We start from the raw sequence: 19,459 nt of genomic DNA, 5'->3' as shown, positions 1-19,459 counted from the left end.
TTCGGTTTGGAGTTGATGTCAGCTCCTGAATAATGATCATATTCAAACACACTTGTACCTAGTACAGGTTGAGCATCCCAAATCCGGAGTTCCGGAATCCAGAACGTTCCGGACTCCGGGACGATTGGTGGCAGGGGTCCGGAATCCGTAAAATGTTCTGGAATCCGGACACCCTGAGGGAGGCTTACCAAAAGCGCAACCTGGGCCCAGGCATTTCCGGACTCGGCACGTGTTTCTGATGTCCAAAGTCCGGAAATATCGCAACCTGGGCTCGGGCGTTTTCGGACTTCCGACATCAGAAATACGTTCCGAAGTCCGGAAAAACCCGAAAACTGGCTCGGCCTTGGTCCCGAGCTTGCCGGATTCGGGACGTTCTACCTGTATATGTTATGTAAATAACTTAGTTGCTACTGTACTATTCAAAGGATTTGTTTATATATCATGTATTATAACAGACACATTTATTAATCTAATTGGACCTTGCTGGAATAACAACAGAAAATGCTGGAAATATTCAGCAGACCAGGGCAGCATCCGTGGAGAGAGAAACAGAGTTAACGTTTCAGGTCGATGACCCTTCATCAGAACTAGAAAAAAGCAGGAAAGGGAATAGATTTTAAAGCAAGTTGGGGGCTGGGAAAAGGGGGAGGGGATGAAAGAACAAAAGTGAAGGTCAGTGATAGGATAGAAAGCAGGAGAGATAAAGAGACATTAAGAGATATTGAAGGCCAGAGGAGGTGGTGATGGGACAGGTAAAGGAACAAAGGATGGCGCTGGCAGAATGATGGACAGCTGCCATGTGGGAGGGAAGAAAAAAGGCCAGACAAAAGTGTGGATTAAAAAAAAAAATTATATATATTAATAATATATATATATATGTGATAGGGGCCAAGGTTATGATCTGAAATTGTTGAACTCTATGTTGAGTCCAGAGGGCTGTAGAGTGCCTAATCGAAAGATGAGGTGCTGTTCCTCGATCTTGCTGGGATTGGATTGGATTCAAATCCAGTCTCTCAGAGCTGAAGAACACCTTCAGTGTTGGATTTATTCACTTTAAATGGTTTTGTTAGGCATACGTAAAAGATCTCCGGTGAGCAGGAGACCAGAGTTCCGGCCTCTGAATATTGGGTTGAATCCAGCGGGGTACTCGCATCTGAAGGGAGTGGAGTGGCAGCCCCCATCGTATCTAGCTGGTTCCCCTAGTAGAGAGTTGTGAGTCAGGCTAATGTCCTTGCCACATAAAAAGGGACTTTGTTAGGGAAACAATAGAGCACAATCTGATAGATGTAAAGCAGTGAAGGAATTGGGTTGTCTCATGCGCATCGAAGGCACCGAAGAGAAGAAGATATGACAGAGAAATGGATTCCATGAGACGTGTTAAATGACCAAGTTCAGTAAGTTTATCTAGTGAGTAGCTGAGCCATTGAAATCAGGAAGATATAAGGTTTGATACTTTGCCTGTGTTGGTTGACCTCAGTCAGGGTGCTATAATTTCCCTTAAGATCTGGAGGTACGGGAGGAAAAATGGCTTGGGTTTTCACTGCTGATGACTATCCAGTAATCTCTCCTGGGTGTGTGTGTATGCATGTGTGGGGAGGTTGGGTGAGGAGAGGGTGGGCTCAGCTGTGATGCTTCTCACATTGCAATAGCCAACAATGCACCTTAACCTTTCCCCCTCCCTGCCCATTCAATCTCATGTGTACCTTCCACTGCACCAAAATGTGATCTGCAGCTCCTCCCTGTTGGGGAAGCACTTGATAATTATGCAGGTGAGACTGGGTACGTTTTCAGCCAATAGCACAAATTACTGATCTGCACAAAATAGTACACCACTCGTTCTTACAGCCTCTCTTTGTGAGATTGCCAATTTAGTGCTGAATTATGGGAAGGCTTATGCTGTAGTTTAGTATTAGCTTTATGATCTGTTTTGTGATGTAGACTGGTGAAAAATCAGTAATTTGGCACTTGTTTGCCTTGATAAACATTGCCAATCAGAATAGATAAAACCCTGGTTTTTATTAGGCTCATCTGTTGCTAATTGTCTAAACACAAAGTATAAATACTGGTGGGTTGTAAAATTGAAGTTATGGCAGTCTCCCATAGCCTATCTGCTGCCTTTCCTCATGTAGCCATTCTTCAATCTTACTCCTCTTTTCATTATTCCAAAACAAAGCTTAAGGTGTCAAATAGTTTAAGATTGAGACTGACTGTATGTGGAATTTTGGATGGGCCCTTGCATCTCAACACTTCAGAGTCGTGTTGATATACACATGTGATGTGCCATTGCATCACCTTCCACTGCTCACAATTGAAATCTTACTACTGTAGTTCTGCTTTCACTGGATAATTTCCCACATTATGGTCTCTAGAGTTTCCGCTAGTTTTGTGCTTATCCAGCTGAAATCAGTAAAAACCAATGCAAAAGATTGCTGAATTTTAAGTGCAAGTTACATCGAGCGTAAATTGAGTTTCTGCTATCTTTAACACTGGTCCAAAAAACATTGCACTGGAAGCCGGTCCCATCCACAAAACTGGCCACGTCCCCAAATTGAAACAAGGAGCTTCACGAGTTTCTGCCGATTGCAACCGTTCGAGGGGCTCTTCCAATTAAGCTAGTATTTTTAGATGTACAGGCACAAATAGGCACATTTTAAAAGTTTTTAAGTATTAAAAAATATTTATGAAACTGACTTGTGTACACCAGTGAAATTAGTAAATGGTTCAGTATAGTTTATTTTAAGTTATTTTTTGTGATTTTAAAATCAGGTTACTCACAGGTGGAGGACTGGACACTTATTAAAAATGCTTAATTTTTGTGATAAACCCATTTTCAGCTGCATTAATAAAACTGCACCAGGTTACCACTCTTAAATACATCGCTGAATATTTTTTTAATGCAAGGGGAGAAAATAAACAATTGCGTTCTATTACACTGCTTGATTGCGCTGGTTCAGAGAAGATTTTACCTTTGTAATTATGCAAATGAGTTTGGGCAGAAACTTGGGCCATAACTTCATTTAGAAAAAGCAGCGCAATTTCAAGCGTAATTTGTGCCCCAATTGCTGATTGCGTTCAAAGCAGAAACTCTACCCCTGAATGTTTTAAGTGGCAGTCCCATATAAATGTGTAAAGTAGCTCAGGGCACATGTTTTGCAGTGTGGGAAAGCACAGCAGCAATAACCTTCAAAATCAGGCCATTTGATTGCTGTCAACTTTTACATGGTTCTTAACAGCACTGTTGAAAATCTGGCCCCTGGGCTAGAAAGGGTTAATTTGATTCCCTATTCAAATTAATACCACTTGTCTCGCATGACATTACAAGGAACCTGTGCTTATTACAGGAACCTACAGTTCTGACAAGTCCTTGCCACAGGAAACACATTTTAAAAATCATTGTCCTTCTGGTAACATAATTTTCTGGTTAAAACTGCCTGCAGCACTCCTAATTGGAAACTATGGTTTATGTCGGAACAATCTAGTTCACAATGACCAATTCTAGGGTATGGCAGCTTGTTTGTGCATGCCATAAACACTCTTTTCAACCATTCACTTTTTGAAAAATTGTAAGGAATCGGATTGTTTGTGGTGGAATCTGCAAGCCTGCTTTAGGTTTCCATTCTCGTACTATGACTAAGTTCTAATACGCTGTATCATGCCAGTTATAGGTGAATTAATAATGTTCTTTATTGTATTTCTTTAAAATCAGTTCTTCACCTTGTAAAAGTCTCCCTTTCAAAAGGTCAGTTTGCTGACAAAGGCAAAGGGCCCCTCGTATCATGTACAATCTATTTACAATTGTAAAGTGCATCAGTATTCAGGTTACAGTGGTAGTCCAGGATGTATTTCTCTTAAACTTTTTTTAATTCAAAGTGTACAATTGACTTTACAAAAAATGTTGTCTGCAGCCCCTGAAAATCAAACTGCACTTTGCTATAAAATTAACTCTGAAGAGAGGAAGGCCAAAGTGAAGCAAAGCAAAGTGAAGTCAAGTGGAATGACTCCACTCATACATGTGCTGGAAAGTGATTACTTAAAACTGCTGTATCTCTTTGTGCTGGGCAACATTGGCTGTACTTAACATCTATTAAATACTGTACATTTTACTGCATCTTTTTAGCCAACCATTATCCTGTCACACCAAGCAATTATCTCTTAGCCCTTAAATTTTTTTTTCATCAAAACAATTTTGGTGGCTATTTTACGCAAGAATTAAATCACTGAATAGAAAATGAAATGAAAAGTGTTCTGCTTACCTTTTTATATTATATTTGAATGATCAAATTATAGATTTTACTGCTGGGTTATTTTGAAAAAACATATTTATGTGGTTATTTTAATTCTTCCTACATAGAAACATAGAAACTTAGAAGATAGGAGTAGGCCATTCGGCCCCTCGAGCCTGCTCCGCCATTCAATGAGATCATGGCTGATCATCCAAATTCAGTACCCTGTCCCTGCCTTCTCCCCATATCCCTTTAGCCTTAAGAAATATATCTAACTCCTTCTTGAATATATTTAATAAATTGGCCTCAACTGCCTTCTGTGGTAAAGAATTCCACAGGTTCACCACTCTCTGGGTGAAGAAATTCCTCCTCATCTCTGTCCTAAATGGCTTACCCCTTATCCTTAGACTGTGACCCCTGGTTCTGGACTCCCCCGCCATCGGGAACATCCTTCCTGCATCTAGTCTATCTAGTCCTGTTAGAATTTTATAAGTTTCAATAAGATCCCCTCTCATTCTTCTAAACTCTAGCGAATATAAGCCTAATCGACCCAATCTCTCCTCATACGTCATTCCTGCCATCCCAGGTATCAGTCTGGTGAATCTTCGCTGCACTCCCTCCATGGCAAGAACATCCTTCCTCAGATAAGGCGACCAAAACTGCACACAATACTCAAGCTGTGGTCTCACCAAGGCCCTGTACAACTGCAGCAAGACATCCTTGCTCCTGTACTCGAACCCTCTCGCTACGAAGGCCAACATACCATTTGCCTTCTTAACCACCTGCTGCACCTGCATGCTTACCTTCAGCGACTAGTGCACAAGGACACCCAAGTCTCGTTGCACTTCCCCATCCCCCACTCTATTGCCGTTCAGATAATAATCTGCCTTCCTGTTTTTTGCCACCAAAGTGGATAACCTCGCATTTATCCACATTATACTGCGTCTGCCATGCATCTGCCCAATCACCCAACCTGTCCAAATCATACTGGAGTTTCTCGGCATCCTCCTCACAGTACACACGCCCACCCAGCTTTGTGTCGTATAAATATATCTATTCAACAAGTAGATCCCACTAGACGATGCACAAACAACAAAACCCAGAATTTATTAAATTGGATCTGTTCACTGCAGAAGTATTATATTCAACAGATCCTTAGTATATTTTCTGTTTATATCACCATTGGTTAAGATACAAAGAAAGACAAATAATAAGTGGCTCAGCTGAAAATATACAACAGGAACTAGTAATAAAGTAGAGGTGGATATTATGGATTAAGGTGATGTGGGAAATGGCGAAATCAGGTCCATGTGGGGCGGGGGGTGGGGGTTTCCTTCCACCCTCTCTTGTCTTTGGAGTACACTATTCCCAACTAAGAGGGTAGGCAGATAATCTTTGCCCTGGTTTCCAACAAAGTAGATCTTTAACCAGCTGCTAGGAAATAGGTGAGAGCTCCTCAGCTCCCTACTTACCCTCATCGAGGCCCCGTCTGCTTTCACAGGTGGACGTAAAAGATCCCATGGCACTATTTCGAAGAAGAGCAGGGGAGTTATCCCCGGTGTTCTGGCCAATATTTATCCCTCAACTAACATGACAAAAACAGATTATCTGGCCATTATCACATTGCTGTTTGTGGGAGCTTGCTGTGCGCAAATTGGCTGCCGCGTTTCCCACATTACAACAGTGACTACACTTCATAAGTACTTCATTGGCTATAAAGCGCTTCGAGACGCCCGGTGGTCGTGAAAGATGCTATATAACTGTAAATCTTTCTTTCTTTCTTTCATTTATCACTCCCTCCTTTGGGAGAAGTACTTCCCAGATATTGGTACAATCTTTAAAGTGAAATGGACAGTGGTGTTCAATCCCTGATCCAAGTTAAATCCATGTTCTAAAACCTACCTTTAAAATTCTAAGTGAGCCCATATTAAACTCTGTTAAAACTCTTACATCTTCAATTTACCTTTGATTGTCAGATACGTTCCGTTTTTTATGAGCATCTGAGCAGTTGTACTGAGTTTCCAGATAATGCCAAGAATGTGGCTAAGATAAAACCTGTTACAGGGTATGGTAGCCTAACCCAGAGGTTGTGATTTCAAATCCCACCACAGCTTGTTGGGAAATTGAATTCAATAAAGTTGATAATTTGTGAGCCTGCACCAGAAAAAAATGACCATGAAAGCTGTCGGATTGTTGTAAAAACCCAACTGGTTCATTAATGCCCTTCAGGAAAGGACATCTTCCCATTATGTAGAAATGCAGATGAATGCAGTGTCTTCAACTGGCAAACATGTAGTAGAATCCTTCATGCTGGTTAGGCAGCTTAGCTCAGTTTTGTGATATTGCATGAGAACTGGACCCCAAATCAGCAATTTATTGTCTATTTTGGGTATACCATTTAATATAGTGGGGAAACAAAAATATTAGCGAGATTCTTTGAAGAAATAATGAAGTGTGTTGATGAAGGAAATGCAGTGGATGTTGTGTATATGGATTTTCAAAAGGCCACGCTCCTCTGCCTCTCTACCTCACTCTCCACCTTTAAGGCCCTCCTTAAAATCCATGCTGATCAACATTTTGGTGCATCCATTATAATATAAGCCTTTTTGGCTCTGCGTGCATTTTTCCCTTACGCCACTGTGAAGTGCCATTGGACGTTTTTCTATGTTAAAGGCACTATATAAATGCAAGTTGTTGATAAAACTAAGCCACATGGTGCAAAAAGGCTTTACGATTATTACCAAAAGAACAAAGGGAGTGATTAGAATATGACTGTTAGGATATAGAATTCTCTACCTGAAATAGTGGTGGAAGCAGAATCCATCATAGCTTTAAAAAATGTAACATTAGGAACAGGAGTAGGCCTTTCAGCCCCTCGAGCCTGTTCCGCCATTCAGTTAGATCATGCCTGATCTGTACCTTAACTCCATTTACCCGCCTTTGATCCATATCCCTTACCTAATAGAAATCTGTTGATCGCAGCCGTGAAAATTTCAATTGACCCAGCAACCACAGCCACTTGGGGGAGTGAATTACACATTTCCATCACCCTTGGTGTGAAAGTGAGCTTTTTGTTTTCACTCCTAAATGGTATAGCTGTAATTTTAAGATTGTGCCCCTTGTGCTGGACTCCCCCGCCAAAGGAAATAGCTTCTCTGTATCTACTCTACTGAATTATTTTAATCACCTTAAATTATAGCACCCTCAACCTTCTAAACTGAAGGGAATACAACCCGAGTTTATGCAACCTGTCCTCATAATTTAACCTTTTAAGCCCCGGTATCATTCTGCAGATATTCGACACAGGCATGATGGGCTGAATGGCCTCCTTCTGTGCTGTAAAATTCCATGATTATGTCACCGAGCTGCCACTCACTATCTTGGTTTTTGTTTGTCAAATTTTACATTTGTATTGTCAGTATCTTAAAGACTGTTAAGGAACATTTTTAGATAGGGATAGTGCATCATATTACACGGGACAGAGGCCAAATAGACCAAAAAAAACAATAACAACAACTTGTATAGTGCCTTTAACATAGGAAAACATCCCAAAATGTAATCAGACAAAAATTTGCACAAAGCAGGATATTAGGAGAGGTAGCTAAAAGCTTGGTGAAAGTGATAGGTTTTAAAGAAGGTCTTAAAGGAGGAGGGTGAGGCGCAGAGGCAGAGAGGTTGAAGTCTTCACAAACTTAATTGCTGCACAGAAGTCTGCTCGCATACAGATCAGTGGACATGTTGATGGAAATAACAACAGAAAATGCTGGAAAAACTCAGCAGGCCAGGCAACATCCGTGGAGAGAAATTAGAGTCGCCGTTTCGGGCGAACCCTTTTTCAAAACTGGAAAGGAAATGAAATAGATCGAAAGGTAGGGCTGCGATAGAACAAAAGAAGTAAAGAGACATTGGCCTAGAAATTGGGTATAGCCCCGCTTGAGGCGTTAGAACTGGCGGAGCGCTAAGTTTATAGCCAGACGAAAGTTATCGCTGCCTGGCGAGATATTGGGTTGCATCGCCCCCAAAGGGGATTGAGGCGCTAATTCAGCCGTTGCACGGTGCTCTTAAGGCGCAAAAGTTCAGGCGCTACTCAATATCGACGCGGACGGGCGCAGCGCAGGTGATCTCAATTACAGGAAACCACGAGACCTCCAGGCGCCGGCCGGCTCTTAAAGGGGTGGGTCAGTCAGCCTGAGCTTCAACACCCAACGCCCTGTAGGCCTCAGAATCGGCGCTCGCCCTTGTCTGGCGTTACAAACTTGTTCAGCATGGAGGAGGTTAGACAGAGAACAGAGCGCTTCAGCACTGAGGCTCTGGACCACTTGGTGGCTGCAGTTGAACGCCGTCGAGATGTCCTGTATCTGGATAATGGCAAGAGGCCGAATCAGAAGGCTTACCGACGATCTTGGAGGGAGGTTGCTGTGAGGGTCAACTCCAGCAGCATGGCGACCAGGACCCCTGTTCAGTGCAGGAAGAAATTCAACGACCTCACACGGATCGTTAGGGTGAGTGATGGTTTAGCAAACTTCTGATTCCCTCCATCTGCAGCTGACTTCGGGCACCCTGCTGCAATGATGCCCCAATGGCCATCTGTCAGCATGCACCCATGGCCCTTTCTGGGCACACACATGGACAGATGTCTCAAGGCCTCATGTAAGGGCTCTTGCACCATGGGGGGCATGCGATGATGTCTCAAGGCCTCATGTAAGGGCTCTTTCACCATGGGGGGCATGCGATGATCTCTCAAGGCATCATGTTACAGAACTTCCCCTTCTTTCCCCTGCAGTCCAAGCTGGCGATGATCCGAAAGGAGCAGCGTCGAACCGGTGGCGGACCTCCACAAGTCACTCTCACGGATCTGGAGGAGAGAGTGCACCAGATACTTGGAGGACGTCTGTCTGGTCCTGTGACCACTGCATCTGCCGACCCCATTACCGACAGCAAGGGTAAGACTCTCACCTTTTTCACCTGTTGCCTTCCACTTGGTCCCCCCGCCAGCATGCATCCTCAGTGTGCAACCATGTCAGAGCCTTGCCGCAATCTGGCATGCCTTTCAGCAAAGCTGTCCTTTTGCTAAAGCCACTCTTCCACCTCCCACTTTCAGATGAAGCAGCACCAACTCGGGCTCAACGCGCTGAAGCTGCCAGTGCCAGTGCCACCGGAGGCGAGGACCAGGAGGAATCCGGACCAGCCGTTGCAGAATCCGGGGAGCTGACACATCTACAGACTGGGGATAGTAGTCCCCTGGAGGGGAGGCGGGGTGCTCTGAGGATGAACCAGTTGCCGGACCAAGCGGCATGCAGCAACGCACGGGGGATAGGCAAGTTCGGCCACCGTCTCCCCGGAGGGCAAGGCAGGTCGTGATGACTGCTGCACAGAGTGCAGATGAGGTGCGTCGCCTGGCTGAGATGAGCAAACAGGCCCGGGTCAGACACACGGAGCTGATGGCTGCAGTCGAGAAGATGCCTGAGTCAGTAGATTCATTGGCTAAGAGTATGTTGGACTTCGGGGCAACAATGGAGAGGAATCTCCAGGGCTTTGGGGCAACAATGGACAGGTCTATCCAGGGCTTCGGGGCAACAATGGACAGGACTATCCAGGGCTTCGGCCCAACAATGGAGAGGACTGTCCACGGCTTTGAGGCCGCTATGGAAAGGACTGTTCAGGGCTTCGGACAATCCCTGGAAAGGTCTGTGCAGGGCTTGTCCGAGGCAGTGGAGCGGTCGGCACCTGCCTTGTCCGAAGCAATGGGAAGAACTGTCCAGGCCTTCTCCGAAGCACTGGCACCTGGCACACAGGTCCTCACTGTTGCCACGCAGTCACTTGCTGGGCTCCTCCACAGCCAGATTGACGCAACGCGATCTCTCACTGTAGGCACCCTCTCTGCATCAGTTAGGATCACCCCGGGCCCTTCCAGTCCCATACAAGGCCAGGAATCAGTGGAGCATGCGATTGTGGCGGATGAGCCGAGCCGCTCCCCTCAGATAGCCAGTGTGTCGTCCGACCATGGTGCAGGTGTCCTCTCTCGGCAGGAGACCATTGCACATGGCAGCGCTGGGACGCCTGCATTGCAGCTGCCACCACCTTCAGGCCACACTGCTTCCAGCCATGGTCACATCAAGCATCCTGCGTCCGCACCCTCCAAGCCCAGAGGTCGGCCAGGCCGTCCCTCAGGGGCTTCTGCGCTTCCAGACAGTCAGCAGGCGTCCCCCAGCCTTGAGGCCGCCACTGGGGTCCAATTACGTAGGAGCAGCAGGGAGGGAAGGGGCCGGACGCGAAACAGAAGTCGTTCTCCCTCAAGGGGCCAGTTGTAGAGGGAGGTGCTGAGACGTACGTTTGTCCAAATTCAAGGACACCCTCACCTGTTGTTATATTTGCAGAAGGTTTGTTGAGTTTTGCGGCTTTGCCGAACAGTTCACAATTATTTTGTTACTTATGGTCTCTGTTGACATTACGTTGTTTAGCTGTAATGAAAGACTTTTGTGCCAATAAACAGAAGTTTCAATGTGGCATGGTGCATGTGACTAGTTTCAGTGATGCTGGCATTCAGAGGCCCTCAAACATCCAAAGTGCGCATGAGTTAAGACTCTCATCATTCCGCCACAGGGGTCTCGACACGAGTCCAGATGAGCCTCTGACGTATGGCCCTTCCACTTTCAGCAGCCCTTCCATCTTCCTCCTCCTCCTCCGCCTGCTCTTCCTCCTCCTCCTCCTCATCCTCCTCCACCTGCTCTTCCTCCTCCTCCTCATACTCCTCCTCCTCCTCATACTCCTCCTCCTCCGCCGCCGCCTCCTCCGCCTGCTCTTCCTCCTCCTCCTCCTCCGACTCCTCCTCCTCCGCCTGCTCTTCCTCGTCCTCCTCATCTTCCTCCTCCTCCTCCGCCTGCTCTTCCTCCTCCTCCTCCTCATACTCCTCCTCCTCATACTCCTCCTCCTCCTCCGCCTGCTCTTCCTCCTCCTCCTCCGCCTGCTCTTCCTCCTCCGCCTGCTCTTCCTCCTCCTCCTCCGCCTGCTCTTCCTCCTCCGCCTGCTCTTCCTCCTCCTCCTCCTCCTCATACTCCTCCTCCTCCGCCTGCTCTGCTGGTCGTTGAGGGACAGCTGGAATTGGCTGGGTGCGTCGATTCGCCAAGTTGTGGAGCATGCAGCAGACGACGACGATGTGTCGCATTTGCTGCAGCAAGTACTGCAGGGATCCCCCCGAATCTTCCAGACATTGGAAATGCTTTTTGACAACACCAATAGTGTGCTGTTTACTGTGCCTGGTCGCCTGATGGCCGCTGCTGATCAGCTCTTCTGCTGGGGTGTCGGCCACACGGAGTGTTGTCATCAGCCATGGCCAGAGAGGATAGCCCTTGTCCCCAGTAAGCCAGCCTCATCTTCGAGGCAGCCCCTCAAAAAGGTAACAAACTGAGGTCAACCGCAGGATAAAGGCATCGTGGCTGCACCCTGGGAAATGCGCGGTGACTGCCATGATGATTTGGCGGTGGTCACAGACCAGCTGCATGTTGAGGGAGTGGAACCCCTAGAGGTTGCGGAATTCCTAAGGATGATGGCATGGCGCCCTCAAAGCCACATGTGTGCTGTCATTCGCCCCCTGCACCATGGGGAAGTCCGCAATAGAAGCGACACCCTGCGCGCCCTCCGCCTGCTTGTGCAGGGTCCGAGGGAAGGTAATGAATTGACGCCTTCGCCTATAAAGGGCATCTGTAACTTGCCGGATGCAACAGTGGACTGCAACCTGAGCGACAGTTGCAATGTCCCCAATGGCTGACTGAAAGGATCCGTTGGCATAAAAATGGAGGCCATCAGTCAGTTTAGCCATCACGGACAGAGAGGTTCTGCAGCGTTCACGCGGCTGCAGATCCTGACCAAGCAGGTGGCACAGATCAGTAACAATGTCCCTCCAGAATCGGAGCCTTCCCAAACACTGCTCCTCCGACATATCAAGGCTTGTCACCTGCTGCCTAAAGATCCTCGCAGCTTCCCGTCGGATTGGCCGACCTCCATTGCCCCTCCTCCTTCTGGCGCGCGCAAACATTTAGCGCAGGCGCAAAATTTATAGTCAATATCTGAGTTGTCGCTATCTTCATAGCGAACGCCCCAACATAGGGTATCGCCCCAATTCTAGGTCTCTTTAGGCGCTCAGCGCCGGCGCTACCAACCGAATTTCTAGGCCATTAAGAGGTATTCAAAAGCAGACGAGATGGTAATAGGACAAGTGGAGACAAAAGACGGCTCAGATTAGGTGCGAAGTGTACTGGCAGAAAGAGAGACAGCTGCCATGTGGGAGAGAGAAAAAAAAAGGAAGGGGGGGGGGAAGGGAAAACCCAAAACAAAGGGGTGGAAAAAAAATATAAGTAAAAATGTAATAGGGGCCGAGGTTATGATCTGAAATTGTTGAATTCGATATTGAGTCCGGAAGGCTGCAAAGTGCCTAATCAAAAGATGAGGTGCTGTTCCTCGAGTTTACGTTGAGCTTCCGTGGAACAATGCAAGAGGCCAAGGATGGTGAGGTCTGAGTGGGAATGGAGCGGTGAATTAAAATGACAGGCGACCGGATGCTCGGGGTTACCCTTACGGACTGAACGGAGGTGTTCCGCAAAGCGGTCACCCAATCTGCGTTTGGTCTCCCCAATGTAGAGGAGACCGCATCGTGAGCACCCGAAACGTCGACTCTAATTTCTCTCCACAGATGTTGCCTGGCCTGCTGAGTTTTTCCAGCATTTCCTGTTGTTATTTCGGATTTCCAGCATCTGCAGTATTTTGCTATCGGACATGTTGATGGAGTCCACCACTGCAGGGACGTGGCTGGAGCAGGCCCAGATGAAGCTGCTGTCTCTGGTCCATCCAGCCTCATTCTTCAGCGTGCCCCTTGCACTCAAATAACAGAAAATGTTCAGAAGCAAGCAGGATCAGCCAGTTGCTGCAGCATCAGATATGGTGAAACCTGTGGCAGAGCCATTTCATGATCAAGGAGGTACAAGGTCTCTTCAATCAAGAAGGTATAAGGTCCCTTCAATCAAGAAGGTATAAGGTCTCTTCAATCTCAAGAGATTCCCATTCATGGCCGTCAGTTTCCTATAGGGGAAGCACGTAGAAGGAGCATTAGGATAAGTTGGACAAGGCACCCACTATACTCTTGTCACTAGGAACAAGCACCAGGGTGAAATACACTAGTCACACACACTCATCACTTCTGGGGTATTACATTTGGTTATACTTTATTTCAACCTTGTCCAGAGAGTTTACTTTGGATGGCGCACCATAACATAGCAGCAGATCAAAGGTTGTTGAGATAGAGCAGAAGTCAAAGTTGAGCAAGGTGTATTGTGCTGCAATACATCCACACATCTAAAGTGCTGATATCGAATGTGCTATGATGGTAATGGTGGCTACACTAGCAGGACTGATCCAGCCAGCTGTAAAATCCACCTCTACTTGCGACAGTTTAGTGGGGAAAATGTATACAGTAATAGATGCCTGGTATTGTGCTACAGGACAGTAAACAGTGGGTTCCGATGATGCCCTGACTACAAAAGCAAGGGTCAAGCAGTTTACCAAATGTCACCTAAGAGCTGAAATATATTACTGCCTCTAAATTTACTTGCAATTGTTTTTTTAATCTGTAAAGTATATGCAAAACCAAAATACTTCCGAGAGGAAAAAAATTGTAACAGCACCACTGATTTACATAGTCAAAACAAAAATTTGTAGATGCCACGTGACTCATGCTGCAGTGATCTGGAGCTAAAATATATTTTGATAATGTGAACTGTCACTCAGTAAACTTGACTTGATTACTTCACAGTGGATGTGATCACGTCAACTGCAAAGAGCTTTCCAGCAGTCAGTGTCTGCCATGATATGCACTATTAGCAAAAAAGGAATAAAACGGCCATGATCTCCATAGTACCTTTAAAAAGATATTATAGATAACTTAAAAATAATTTCAAAATAGTAATCTTCTGTCTGGGTTCAGATAAAGGTTATAAGCTACTCGTGTTTTGCTATCACAGTTTATGGTGTCATTTGAGCCCTTCAGCAAGATTACTGCCATCTAGTCACTTACAGGTATGGAATTCATTATTTATTTAATTGTTTGTTACTGGGAAATGTACCTATTATAAAAGAGATTACAAAGCAGGCAAAAATGGATCTCCATTTGCAGAGAGTAAGAGAAAATGGAAAGGGATTGTCCAGAAATGCTATAGCAAACCTTGCAAATGGATAAAATGGGTAGAAACACTGAACAGGCATTATTGAAAACCAGCCACACAAATTGTATTAGTGAGTGTGAAGCCATGGTTGAGCTTAGGACCTGAAGCTAGTCAGTGCATATCACGTCTCATATTGCTATAAAGGTTTGACAAGATTGCAGAGACACTGGCTTGTTTAATATGATCACCAGAACTTTGTGTTTACTAGGAAATTTAAGTGCAACACTAAATTCTACCCATTAGAAGTTATGTTGACATTCACTTTTGCTATTGTTTATTTGAAATTAAACAAGCATGGTGTTAAAGATTCACAGAATTTACAGGAGAGAAGGAAGCCATTCAACCACTGTGGCCACGATTTTGCCGGCGCTCAGAGGACGGGTTCGGAGGCGGCTCCGCTGTCAAAATCAAAATGATCGACAGCGGGTTGGGAGCCCGCTCCCAACCCGCCTTCATGTAAGTTTCCAAAGAGTCGGGTCTGCGATTTCAGAACCGACCTGACACCAAGCGGCGGGGGAGGCATTTAAGATGGTTAAATGCTTGTTAAGTATTTTGCCAGCCTATTTCTATTTTGCCACTTTTTTAACGAGGTTCACGTCGTTCGGACATCACGTCAGGTAAGTAGGTCGGGTTCTCTCTTTCGCCCCATTGCTGTGAATAGGTGACAGCTGCAAAAGTGGCATGAAAGCTGCCATTTCACAGCTAGTCACTTTCCAATGTTAGAAGCTTGAGCCTTCAGGACTTGGAAGACACTTTTGAGCTGTATGTAGTTTGGAAGTGTTTGGAGTAAACTCTCTATCCGCTGTCACCTCCTTGGAGCAAGCTCACCCACCATTGACAGATCGCTTCTGTCATCTCAACTTCAGCTGTCATCTATTCCAGCAGCATCGGTGCCCTTGAAAAAATCTCACCTTGGTCCTCTGAATCTCACCACAATCAACCCCAACACCAGCATCATCAGGCACACCAATATCACCAACAACAACACCAACCTTCTCCGCAATCATTTGATGCTGCACAGGACACGGCATCAGCACCTGACAACATTGCTGTCCGGGAGGCCAGCGATGGCATCACATGGCCAGATTTACTTCACTTGATGCCATATGATGCGTCAGGTTGACACCACCCCACACCAGCACCGTAAAGCATCCCTACAATGTCCAAGCCATTCCTTTCACACTCATCACAAATTGGGGGGGGGGAGGGAAGCAATGTCTCAACATTCACTGGAACTCACTAAGACACTTCCAAAGGTGAGCACAGATCTGTCCAATAAGGTAAAGTGTTGAAAATATAGATTTCAATGTTTGACAACACATTAACAGAAACTTCACATGAACATTTGCTAAACCACCCAAGTGCCTACCCTTGTGTGCTGTTAGTTCGTATGCTTGCAGTAGGATGAGGGTGAGTGTGAGGGGTGGCTAGTGAGATGGGGAAGTGATAATGTAGATAGAGAGGGATGGGTGGAGGTGCAAGATATGTTGGTGAGAGTAAGGATGTACAGGAGTAGGGTAGGGAAGGCAGAGTGATGGGGATGTGATGAGAGGCACAGCAGGATAAGTTTGTGGTTTGGCAGTAACGTTTCGTGATCTACTCAGATCATTGAAAGGCTTGCGCCACAGCAACCTGGTCCTCCTGACGACATCCCTGCTTGTGCCATCCTGCGCAATGTGCAACCAGGCTGTGTTGGTCTCCTGGGGAGGTGTCTTCCGCCTATGGAAAGGGAAGAGAACCTCCCTGCATGCTGTGACTCGCTCCATAAGCATATGGGAGAGCCTGGGTACAACCGTGCACCTCTGTGCAGTGATTGTCAGTGTTTGCAGCACCTCAATGCTGTAGAACACTGACAGCAGAACTGTCAAAATCAATTTGGACATGGCCCCTTTAAGGAAACCAGCTGATGACGCGTCATCAAATGACGTCATCAGACCCGCTTCCTATTAATTAGCCGGGAACCTCGCAGGGCGGGCTTAACGAGCCCTATTAACATAAAATCACTTGGAGAGTGCGGGCTGCAGTAGGCAGCGGGCTGGGACTGCGACACCGACCCTGGACCCGACTCAGTCGCCGAAATCGCAGCCTGTGTCCTTGTCTTTGTTAATGCTATTTTAAAACTGGAAATGTCTACCCTAATCCCACTTCCCTGCCTCCTTTTAAATTTTTCTTTTGAAATAGTTCTCCTTTTTCTTTTTAAATTATAAGGGCCCGTATTTTTAAAGAAATGGCTTGTTACTAACTTGGAGTTACTGAAGTCCTCCGTATGCTAGCTTTGGTATTGTGTATGCTTCATAATAATCCTGAATCTGTGAATAATAAAAACTCTTTGCTGGACTGTGTGTGCTCCAAATGCTCATCATTTATTGTATTTACATTCTATTTACCCCCTCCCACTCTTTTTAATTTCATTTCATTTCATTATTTATTTCTCCATTACTTAAGGAAGACCTTCCCCTGCTGAACGAGTGAGGCATATGACCTGATATGCTTCTATCAATGGTACTCTTAGACATATGCCACAAAGGCATGGAGTAATGGCCTTTCTTCCAATATTCCCTCCATTTCTCTGAAGACAGATCCATGTCATCCTATTGCTGTAACTGTAGCTTCCACAAATGTCTTAAATCTAAACATTTCTGTAGATTTCCATTTCAGCTGCCTATGTGATTCTGCAGACCTGATGTTATATATACAGTATCCTTCCTTAATAAAAGAGGGCCAATTCATTTCAGTCTGATACTCTATTGCTCATGTTGACCTCAGTGATGAGTTCTCTACATTTACACTGCAAATCAGATAAGCTGATTACCTACAATAGTAGAATAGACATGGGTCAAGATTCAATAAAAATTGTGTCAAGTCAAAGAATACATTTGCATTGAATTTTGCAATGAATATTTTTTTTACCATGTAAATAAATGGAGCTATTCATATGGTGGGCCCAGCCTTTTCTTTTGGTACAGGGAAGCAGTCAAATCAGGTAAATGTGCCTACAAGCATTGGTGACTGCATTTCAGAAATAAGTAATTATATTGAAGTGATTTGAAACATCCTAAGAGCTATAATGAGATGCTATATAAATGTAACGTTCTTTCTTTCATTTGTTCTTTGTTCCTGATTTTAGCTGTTGTCAGGAGGTGGTGCCAACTAGAGAACTAATGCTTTCAAACAAGGAGAAAGGAACAACGAGAATGTGAATTACAGCCAGGCTGTTTGTGCATTCTTTCTAGAGACAAATTTCACAGTGTTCACAGTGGCACTTATAGAGGCCTAACAGACAGGTTGATTGCCCGCTCTCAGCCAGAGAATGGTACGTGGCATGCAGCAGAGGAGAAAATGTGATATAATTCACAATATTCCTATTCCTGGCTCAGCTTATGTTAATCACAGTTACCATAACGCTTTGACCTTGGTTATAGTACAAAGTCAAAAGGTTGGTAAGAGCAATTTCAGTTAACAGCCAGATTTTGAATGGAAAATTCTACCTGCCCTTAAAAGGAAACTGACTGTCCTTAGGCCTGGCAAACCTGAACACATTTATGTTTTGGTATACACCATGTGATGTGATCGTATTCTAATTTCAGTAGTTTTTGTGAGTTATAGCAGCGCTTGTTTGCTGTGGAAGATTAATTCAGAGTGATGCCAAATTAAGTACATCCAGACTGCTTGGACTGCTGCAGTTAAACCAAAATGAACACTTGATTTGGTGTCACTCCCAATTAAAGGGTTCTGTCTGAACACAGCTATTGTAATACAATCTGTCACAGGTCTGATGGTACTCTGAGGCCATGTTTATACTTACTGTTTATAAGAATGCAGCAGTAGATTGATTATTTTTTTGCACACCAACAATGGGAAACTGTGTCTAGGATTGTACTGTGGTATAAAGATGCAAGATTTAATTTGACTTGCATTTCCACTTAAAAAAATGTTAGCCAATGTAGTTGTTTCAGAAAATAAATTGTGACTATGGAGGGTGCAAATATTAGATCAATGTCAGCACAATTATTGTAGATATCAGTACCGGACCTGTAGACTGGCAGCAGTGGATCATAGATTTACATAATAAACTGCAAATTGCTTCATCAACTTGCAATGATTATATCACAAACATTAATCCTTTTGTGAGGATGTCATCTCATTAAATTTCATTGTTGTAATATTTGATGCTGCTTTTTTATGCAGTTATGTTCTTTCCTCCTCCCATCCCTGCAACAAAGACAGTTTTTTGGTTATACTGTACACCTTTTGTAGCCTTTCTTTTGTGTTCTTATAAATGTTAGAAAGTGAAAGAGAGAGACAGGTCCACGAGCCAGGAAGGATGAATTGAGAGAAGTGAGGGGTAGAAGGTATACATGTTATATTGGATAAACTTTCAAATAAAACACCAGTTGAACTTTGAAGTCATCTAATTACCTCATTTATGTTTTGTTGACAGAAAAGGTCAATACTAATGGCTTACACCTGTGAGATACTAATTTCTAACACCTAACACCTATGAGACAAATAGAGAGTGAGACACAAATAAACAGAAAGGCAGAACAGCAGCCTCTTTCCTCATTCTAATTTTATTTGGTTAAAAAAAAACAAGTTGAATTTGAAAGTAAACAAAGCCGCTTTGTGGGGAAACAGGTAGGAGGGGCTGGATGGATGGAAACTAGTTGATAGTGACAGGGCTTCTGCCTTTTTATCACCTGCCCTTGAGGGAAGGGGCGTGGATGGAGGGTTAAGGGTGAGATGAGATGAGTGACAGCAGAGCAAGGGAGAGAGGAACATAAGAAATACGAGCAGGAGTAGGCCATATGGCCCATCGAGCCTGCTCTGCCATTCAGTAAGATCGTGGCTGAATTTCACTTTCCTGCCCTAATCCCTTGATTCCCTTAGTGCCCAAAAATATTTCGATCTCAGTCTTGAATATACTCGCCGACTGAGCATCCACGGCCCTCTGGGGTAGAGAATTCCAAAGATTCACAACCCTCTTGAGTGAAGAAATTTCTCCTCATCTCTGTCCTAAATGGC

General features: G+C 45.0%; 1 protein-coding gene across 7 annotated transcripts in view; it reads left to right on the top strand.

The window, feature by feature from the left end:
• LOC147122194 (ERI1 exoribonuclease 3-like) overlaps nucleotides 1–19,459 on the top strand; it is a 491,903-nt gene that overhangs the window by 265,224 nt on the left and 207,220 nt on the right. Inside the window, exon 8 of one of the 7 annotated variants that reach the window (XM_085983079.1) lies at nucleotides 17,565–17,790. The exons of the other annotated variants lie outside the window; for them this stretch is intronic. Coding sequence (XP_085839205.1) covers nucleotides 17,565–17,599 — 35 coding nt within the window. The 3' untranslated portion in view covers nucleotides 17,600–17,790. Of the gene's footprint in view, nucleotides 1–17,564; nucleotides 17,791–19,459 lie in introns of those variants that run through there. 7 annotated transcript variants of the gene reach the window in all.

This window comes from Somniosus microcephalus, chromosome 3, assembly GCF_052327205.1.
Source record: "Somniosus microcephalus isolate GS21.2 chromosome 3, FLI_Smic_1.0, whole genome shotgun sequence".
NCBI lineage: Eukaryota > Metazoa > Chordata > Chondrichthyes > Squaliformes > Somniosidae > Somniosus > Somniosus microcephalus.
This window is presented reverse-complemented; position numbering and strand designations above follow the sequence as displayed.